This window comes from Phalaenopsis equestris, unplaced genomic scaffold (genome assembly GCF_001263595.1).
Source record: "Phalaenopsis equestris unplaced genomic scaffold, ASM126359v1 Scaffold000840, whole genome shotgun sequence".
Taxonomy (NCBI): Eukaryota; Viridiplantae; Streptophyta; class Magnoliopsida; order Asparagales; family Orchidaceae; genus Phalaenopsis; species Phalaenopsis equestris.
In genome coordinates, this window is record NW_018165280.1 from 4,181,292 (window position 1) to 4,191,132 (window position 9,841).

The 9,841-nt window shown below is 32.5% G+C and overlaps 1 protein-coding gene across 1 annotated transcript in view; it reads left to right on the forward strand.

Annotated features, from left to right (window-relative positions):
• Positions 1-221: 221 nt before the first annotated feature.
• The window catches only part of LOC110031671 (autophagy-related protein 8i-like), a 16,725-nt gene continuing 7,105 nt past the window's right edge, over positions 222-9,841 (forward strand). The window contains exons 1-3 of the mRNA XM_020735002.1: positions 222-404; positions 487-542; positions 3,451-3,503. Coding sequence (XP_020590661.1) covers positions 365-404; positions 487-542; positions 3,451-3,503 — 149 coding nt within the window. The 5' untranslated portion in view covers positions 222-364. The remainder of the gene's footprint in view (positions 405-486; positions 543-3,450; positions 3,504-9,841) is intronic.

The window sequence follows — 9,841 nt, forward strand, 5'->3', positions numbered from 1 at the left end:
GAAAAGATTGCATGTAAGAAAAAATGACATGCAAAATGTAAAAAATAAGTTCTACCTTCTTACATAATATTATCTTTTAAATATAAGAATAATAAATGTAAAAATATGTAACAATGTGCAAGTTCATCTTTTCCCTATGTAAAAATGTAAGAATTGAGCGGGGCATTTATGTAAATCTTCCTAAAAGAAAAATTAATTGATTTCGTGCTCCTGCAGATATGTATAACTCAGTTTCTTCCCTCTTTCGTTCCCTGCATTCAGCCAGCAAGCAAACGGCCAACGCAAGGACGCAACCCCCGGCGCCGAAGTCGTTCATCTCTTTCCTTTTCCTCTGCAGCAACCTTAACTTCTTTAGCAGTTGAGGATGAAGAAGATCAAATCTTTCAAGGAAGAGTACTCCTTCGGTTCGTCATCTATCTTGTTAATCCACAGTTTCCAGTTTTGGCAAGTGGATTTCAAAGTATTGAAATGCTAATGTGGTTGCAGAGGAAAGATTTGAGGAGTCCAAGCAGATCGTTGCCAAATATCCTGACCGGGTACCGGTGAGTTTGCTGTTGGCATTCACTCAATTAAGGATTTTATATTTCAATTTTCTGTAGGGAGCAGTTGAAATCTTATCAATTGTCCAAAAGTAATTCCTGCTTTCCCTCCTTTGCTTGCGGAAAAAGAAACTAGTCATGCGTGTTTCATTAGGGTTTCTGGTTGAAGCCATTAGAAATGTAGAACGAAACAAACAAATGATTATTTTAATGGTATGTTATAGCTTGAGTAATTTCTTTTTTTCTTTTTTTTCTTTTTTTTCATGTATTTTCGAACACCTGTAAGCATACTTGACCTGAAAACCTAAGCCGTAATTGGTCAACTTTGTATTCTGAAATCGGCCTGAAAAACCTGGAAAGATGCGTGTGCACCAAGTGAATGCATATTTGGTAGCTGATTTCTAACTAAATTATCGTCTATCACTAGTTTGCGACAATATTTGGCTATATGCTACTTTTAAGTTGTTGGACTGAAAATAATTGGCTATGAAAAATAGTAAAACTTGTCCAATAATCTTAATAATTTCGCATTGACGGATTTTCTACTTTCTCAGCTTTTTATACACAATATTTGAGTATAGCAAAGCAATAAGCAAATTTATGTTTAAAACCATGGTTTTTTTTTTTTTTTTGGAAGCGCAGGAAGCGCATGTGTTGCATGCATGTAAGCTAATAAGTTTTTCTGTCTTACATGATATTATGAAGTTTTGAGGTGCTTCAATTTTTGATGTAACAAGGAAATCAATAAAGAAAGCTCTAGCCACAACAGCACTCTATCACAGTTTTACAAATCTTTAAAATATGCATTTAGTAATTAATATTTTGTTCACATACAGCAAGGTAGTATCGCATAAAGTATATGAAAATTGCTCAAATATCTTAAAAAATGGAAACTCATTTTTTAAAGATAAATTAAATTGTCTCAGCAGCAAACTTAGGTAGCAGCAAAAAAGCCTATTATAGAAAATTTTTATTTTGTTTTATTTTCCTGACTCCTTTCTCATCTATTTTTTCTATTAGCTTACCATAGTTTTGACACACAAACCAAACTGTTAGAATTTTGGAGAAAGAAAAATTTCCTTAGAACTAGGAAAATTATTTTATCGTGCACAAAGTGGAGCAATTTTTTTTTAAAAGTGCAACATTTAAATGACAGGAAAGGTCAATTTGGTGCCCATTCATTTGTTCTTCTTGTCACTTTTGAAAGATTCAATAAAGTTTTTGTAAATGAGCGATCAATTATGTTATATTTTAAAATCCCAAGACAGAATGGTCCACTTTTGACAACCAATGGTAAAAGACTTCTAAAACTATAGGAAACATGATATCTTTTGTCTTTTGAACAATATGCATGAAGGATTAGATTAAAGGTTGTCAAGTCCCAATCTCTTCACTATAGTTTGTGGCTGTCTAATGCTTATGCATAAGGGTAATTTAGCCTGATTCCAAGCAATGAATGGTATAAAGGTTTATCTTTAGAAAAAGACAGCAAGCAAAATAACAATTTTAGAAGCAAACACCTTTTGTAGGTTAATGACGAAAACTTTAAAGGAAAATAGTTTTTAAAATATTCATACATCTAAAGCACGATAATCATTATGAATCAACAAAGAAAAGCTAAACTACACTTCAATTTATTTGAGCAAACTGTTCAATAACCATTACGCCAATCTAATAACTCATAGAGATGCTTTTGTAGGTGAAAAATTATGGATTTAAAAGGTAAATGAGCTGAATGTACGAGGCATGGACACTTCCAATGAAGAATAAATGATATAAGTGCAAGCCTGGTGGCAACATCCTTGAAGTGTCAAGGCTTTGATGGAACGATAGTTAGAGGGATAGTCACCCTATGTAGGAGGATAAACACTTAATGCAATGTGACTCAATGCTGATGTCAAGGATAAGCTTTTTCTTCTGGTTTGGGGCTTCTAATTGGTTTTTTATGTTTTATTAGGAGGGAGAAAATAGCAAGGTATCGATTTTTAAGAAGAAAGGACACCGAGAGTTATGAAAAACAATCATTTGGTTTGATTATTGTAAAAAAAAATGAATGTGTCAGCTATGTGCTATTGAGAATGTTTAAGGTCCTTTTAAAAGTTGCGTGGACGTGTTTTTGTAGTCTGAGAACTTAACCACAGTTTTATATGATTATTTTTATATTTTATTGGGTAATTGTTCATTTTTTGTTTGCTTTTTTCTTATTTAATGAAGAAAAATGATACATATGTATTTTTTGTAACCTTGAAATGTTAGCAATCAAATCTCATGTATTGGTGATACTTTGTTCAAAGTTTTGGTTTTTTATATGTAGCTATTGCATATCATGTTTCAATAATTACATGGGTGCTAGAAAAAATGATGTACTAGGAAAATAAAAGTCTGTTAGTTGCATTTGCTGGTTGTGTGTTTGTGTGTGTATTTTATATTAGTTTGCTTATTTTATTGTATGTACTACATATTTTTCTTATTGCCATACTTTATGCTTCTTCCATGATTTCATTGTTGTTCTATTTAAAGAACTAATTGGTCACTTAGTTATGTTTACTTAAGTTCTTCGTGCATTTCAAAACTTGATTTCTTTTAAATTTAGAAAGGACATCTTTTTGAAAATAATTGTAATAATATAGTAGCCCACAAAATGATTTTGAGTGGTTTGATTTGTTTTTTTCCATGTTTTTTTTCATATAATTTGGGTTGGCGTGCTACCTCTGGCATTAATGTCTTTTAAAACAGGGACTTCTAGAAAAAACATTGAATCTATGTTGTCAACATGATAATACTACATTTAATAATGCTATGAATATAGTGAGCTTTGATAGTCGTTATTATATGTTTTTGATTTACTGAAGGACTATATAAGATAACATATTGCTAAAGCTGTAAATTTTTTTTCTGATGTTTGTGTTAGGTTATTGCTGAGAGATTTTCTAGGAGTGATCTACCTGACATGGAGAAGAAAAAGTAAGTAGCCTAGTTATTTTGTACTTAAATCTAACCGATAAATAACCATCTCTTCTGTTGTTTATGTATTAATGAATTTGTCAAGGGTGGGTTTTATGAACAGTTCCTTCTGTACTAGTTTATGTTTGTTAATTAAAATTGATGAAGAATAGCCTTAACTATGCAATGGCCAGTTGGGACAAAGCATGTACTACCCAATGGGAGCGTGGTATTCTTACCATCATTATCGTCAGCCTTATCCTAACCTTTTTATCCTATCGGTATAAAAATCTAAAGAGTTCCATTATGATATTAATTGTACTCAAACATGTGGTTGATAGCATGCTAATAATAGGTACTTGGTCTTCTTATTCAACTCTAGAAGCCACTATCAAAATCCTTTATTCACCGAGGGTTCCATTTAACTTGAAATTTTTTATACACCATTTTTCCTGTATATGGCACGATATAAGCACTACTATCATGGCTATTGAAACTAAATCTTTGTAAGTCTTCATAGAGAATTTTTAGAGCATTTGAGTGTACAGCTACATTATCAGTCTTAAGCTCTATTTGGGTCACTAACATCGTGAGTATTATATATCGGAAGTTTGGCTTTTGAGTGTAATTTTCAAGTTTTCAGCTCCTCGAATAACTATTTATGCCAAGTTTGCGGCAACTTGGGCTTCCCTTGGGAGTACTATTCAGTTGCTTTACTTTTTACCGTTCTTAAATTGATTGTTATTTTTATGAGAAATATGTAAAGAAAACCATTGGACTGCTTCTTCTATAACTTCAAGATCATTGGAGATGCGCTGACATTGCCTAGTATTAATCACGTGGAGGGTAGCTATGGACAGGCAATTCTAGTTGATTAATGACACTTAAAATGAAGCTGTTTTGTTGGCATCAGGAAATAGTATAAAAATAGTATAGCTAGAATCACTAATTGATAATTAAAGGTTTTACCGTTCATAAACTATAATATCACTGCCGCTTAAATAATTTTTATACCTAATATAGGAGTGAATGAATCAAATCCGCCTTATTTTCAGCCTCAGATTTCTATTTCAATACTTCAAGTTCTTATTAGCATTCCCAATTACAAAGAATTCATTATTAGTGTGCAAATTAATAATGTAATTGAAAAACTGATATAAAAGAACCATACAAGCTAAACTGTGAAATATTTTTCGGTATAACTTTGCAAGCTAAATTAATTTTTTATCGAAAGTAGAAAAGGAATCAACACTTGGTTTAAGCATGCCACACGAAAAGGAGAAACAATTATTTATTATTTGAAGTTGTATATCAATTGCAGTATTAAAAAAAACTGGGTACAATAATGATGCAAGTTTTTTACGGCTTCAGCTCTTCATATTGACTTTCAAAAAATCTTGAATATAGAGTTTGTATCTGGAACATTAATTTCAAAGAGATTACAAAAATGTTACACTTCATCTATTCTCCCTCATTTTTTATAGTCATTGTTAGGGGTGTAAACGAACCAAACACGAATGAACAGAGCTCGTGTTCGTGTTTGGTTCGTTTGAAATTATGTGTGTTTGAAATAGACTTGTGTTTGAAATATTATTGTTCGTGTTCGGTTTCGTGTTCGGTTTGATTTGTTTGAAATATATTTAAAATATTTGAAATGTTCGAATTATTTGAATGCAAAATGGTCGAAGCAAAGCTCACAATAAAGTCATAATATCATATCTTATCCATAAAAAATTCAAATCTAAAGGCAATATGTGAGCTTTCACTCTCAAAAACTATGGTTAACTCGAAGAAACTAAATAAATTTAAAAGAAATATAATAAAATTTAAGGTAAGAGACGAATCTGAAGATAAATACAAAATTATAGAATTTATTATAAGCTAAGTTGAAGATCAAATTATAATTTATAGGATTTAATTTTTTAAAGTATGATAAAATTTTATAGTATATAATTATTTTTAAAATATGATAAATTTTTTATATATAATTATTTTAAATTATTTTATATTTCGAACAAATAACGATTCGAACACGATTGAACAAATGACTGTTTGTTTGGTTCGTTTATAAACCGAACAAAAAAATTTGTTCGTGTTCGTCTCCTTTGCTTATCGAACGAATCAAATACGAACTCCCCAACGAGCTGAATACTAACTGTTTGCGAACAACGAGCTTTTTCGACAGCCCTAGTCATTGTTCGGATCCATGTTCCTATTTTATTGCATCTTTGATGACTGGTTCATTTTTCTTATAAGGATTGTGAAAATTCATTTGTATTCAAAATATTAATTATAAATGCATCATTAGGGCAAAGCCAAAATATTTTATTTCATCTATTAACACAACCTTTAACTGATTGTTGATCATAAATCTCTTCCTCCTTGATAATTTCAAGCATTTAAATCACGTAAGCAATTAAGCATAAACTTTTATGAGATTAATTACAATCTAAAAATGCAGAGAATAGGTGTCACTAGGTTGTTGCAAACTAATCTCTTTATTCAAGCCTTGACTACTTCGTAACTCTTCAATTTTAAGATATATAAAGTTATTTCATGTTAAATAGCTTTAAGAGTATCAATTGTCTTACAAGATACTCCAATAGTATTTATAACTCTTAATGTAAGCTCAAAAAGATACTTCAATTGCTAATAATTCCTTACTATACTAACTAAATATAATTGGAGTTGATGTGAAAAACAATGAACATTAAATTCTTGAGGATTATCATTAAGAATGAATGTCTTTAATCTATAATTCTATCCCTTGCATGTTATATGCCTTATCATAGCTTAGCTATATATCTTATCTAATCTCAATGAGCATTTGACAAATATAGTTTCAAGAACTTTCTTAACTGCAATTGCAATAGTTAAGTATATATATTTAATACTAATGAAACTGTCAATAACTTATCCCTCGTTATCAACATTTCTCACTGCCATAGTTAGTTTTTTCTTTTTTGACACATCGCGAGACTCATCTACTAGAAGAAGTGAGAATCATCAACACCATTCATGATGGAAAGTAAGACCTTAGTAGCTTTTTTTTTTTTTTTGAGCTTTTGGTCAAGTACATTTCAAATTTGTACTGGCATATTATTATTTTTTACTTCATTATGATTGGCAGTGAAATGAAATAACTCCAAGTAATTCTCTTTCTTCTCTGTTTTAGATGACTCTTCATGACCATAGAATGATAATCATTAATGTATTATTATATACTTTTTCTGAAGCACTTTTTTCTTCTGACCACATTGCAACAAGAATTTGAAGTTATAGCCACCTATATATCGAATTTTTATTCGGTACGTGCACCGCATGAACCCCTACATGCGATACCGAATAAAAATTCGCCATGTGGAATGCGATTCAACGTGGCTGTATAGCTTAAAAATAAGCGTTTTTTATGCCCGACGGCCCGAATCCTGCCTAAAAAAAAATAACGCTTTTTTGTCATTTTCGATTCCCGCCAATAGAAGAAAGTGGCATTTTGTCTGTTTTAGGGTATAGGGATTTGGTATATTCTCATTTTTTCCCTCATGTTCGCTGGAGCTGGTTCGATGGAAATAATTTTTGACGAAGAAATGTTGGTGGAATCTCAAAATACTCCTGAGAATCATAACAATGAGATGAAATCTCAGAATATTTCCGAGAATAATGAGATTGAGCAGAGTTTAGATGCGACAGAAAGACATTTGCAGGTAGATTTTTTTAACGAAGGATGTTCGAATGCAATTCTAGGTTTTAAGGAGTAATTTTATTGCTAATGAAGTTTGCTCTATTTTTAGATAAGTTTTAACGCTAAGTTTCGGTTGGGTGAGATGTTGGGTTATTTAGGAAATATAATGGTGATACAGTGGTTATTATTGTATTTGCTCTCCATTTCTTATTGTTCATTAGAATATTAGTTGGGATTTGATGTTATTTTAGTAGTATCTGGTATCATAATGTAAAGTGAATGTCTTGAGGATTTGAAATTATTTTGGTAGTATCACAATGTTATTTTGGTGGTATCATAATGTAAAGTGAATTTCTTAAGGATTTGGTATTATTTTGGTAGTATCACAGTGGTATCATAATGTAAAGTCAATGTCTCGAGGATTTGGTGTTATTTTGGTAATATCACAGTGTTATTTTGGTGGTATCATAATGTAAAGTCAATGTCTTGAGGATTTCGTGTTATTTTGGTCGTATCACAGTGTTATTTTGGTAGTATCACAATGTAACGTTACTGACGTAGGGATTTGGTGTTATTTTGGTGGTATCACAGTGTTATTAAGATAATATTGGATCTGCTGACTTGATTTTCTTTTAGGAGACTGGTAACATTTCTTAATGGCATTTTATAGTATTATTATGGTATTATTATCTTGTTATTTATGTATTGTGACATTGTATTAATGATGTTTAAATCTACAGTCACCCGAGGCAGAGAAATTGCTTCATGCAGTGGTCCACAACGAGAATGAAGCATATGAACAGTATTATTTATATGCACACCATATTGGATTTACTGTGCGAAAGGAACACAGTGGTTTCTGGACGAATTCAAAGAAGCTGAAGACAAAGGACTTTGTTTGTGGTAAGACTGGTTTCAAGAAAGAGTTGAAGGACACTATCACTATGAGGTTCAAAAGAGCAGACACAAGGACTCGATGTCCAACAATGATCTGATATTTCGTTGATTTAGAGGGCAACTGGTCGGTAAAGAAATTTATAGAAAGTCACAACCATCCGTTGGCGGAGGACGGTGACAAGCATCTACTGCGTTCCAACAGAAAGATGTGTGATATCAGTGCTGATATCCTCAGATCAATGACAAAATCAGCTGGTTTCAAGAAAGAGTTGAAGGATACTATCACTGTAAGGTTCAAAAGAGCGGACACAAGGACTGGTTGTCCAATAATGATCTGATACTTCGTTAATTTAGATGGCAACTGGTCGGTAAAGAAATTCGTAGAAACTCACAACCATCAAACGTAGAAACTCACAACCATCCGTTGGCGGAGGATGGTGACAAGCATCTGCTGCGTTCCAGCAAAAAGATGTGTGATATCTGTGCTGATATCCTCAAAACAATGACAAAATCAGGGATTAGAACTAGCGATACATTCAGATTCCTCGCAAATGAGGTTGGAGGAGTGAAGAATCTTGATTGCACAAAGAGGGATGCATATAATTTCATACAAAGAGAGAGAAGAGTTCAAATTGAATTAGGGGATGGTAATTCTCTCATACAATTGTTCACTACCCGACAAACAGATAATCCAATATTTGCGTGGGACTTCCAAATTGATGAGGCAGGATGTTTGGTGAATTTTTTATGGTGCGACGGGATGTCCAGGATTGATTACGACTGTTTTGGGGATGTAATAATATTTGATACAAGTTATAGACTGAATATATACAATTTATGTTGTGCTCCGATTATCAATGTGAATCACCACTAGCAGAATGTTCTATTTGGTGTTGGTTTTTTGTCAGATGAAACAATTGAATCATTCAAGTGATTATTCAAAGCTTTTATTCGTATCATGGATAACAAACATCCGATAACAATATTCACTGACCAGGACCAAGCAATGTCTAAAACCATTGAAGAGTGTTTTCTGCAAATCAGACATAGATTATGTCAATGACACATCTACAAGAAGTTATCTTCAAAAAATCATTGTGGCGTGGGTAGCAAGAGAGTCAATAATCTTTTTTTATAAATGCTTGAGCAAATGTGACTCTGAAGAGGAGTTTGAAGAAATTTGGGGTGAAATGATCGAGAAAGGAAAACTACACGAGAATGTTTGGTTGGATGAATTGTATAATATCAGGCATAAGTGGTCAACCGCCTTCAACAAAGAAATTTTTGGAATGAGGATCCTATCAACGCAAAGAAGAGAGTCCACGAATAAGATTTGTCATGATGTCTCCAAGGCAACAAGCACCCTGACCGAATGTTTTTTGGGTCTTAAAAATGTTCTCAAGGATTGGAGAAGAAATGAAAAGGATGAAGAATTTAAATGCCAGCAGTCTGCAATTTCTCCCACCGTTAAAAGCAGTCCAGTTTTGAGACAAGTTTCTACCCTTGATACTAGGAAGTTATACTGAATCTTTGAAACACAGTTTCTACATGGCTTGTGTGGGCTTGCTGTGGAGTGCTGCAGTACTACGGATTCAGAATTTCATATCCGAACTCTCGATGATAAGGACAGAGCCAGGCCCTGGATTGTTAAAGTGGACAATTGTAATTCTGATATTACGTGTAGTTGTAAAAAGTTTGAAATGATGGGTTTATTATGTGCCCACGCTCTAAGGGTTCTCCAGCACAAAAATATTACAAAAATCCCTGATAAATATATTTT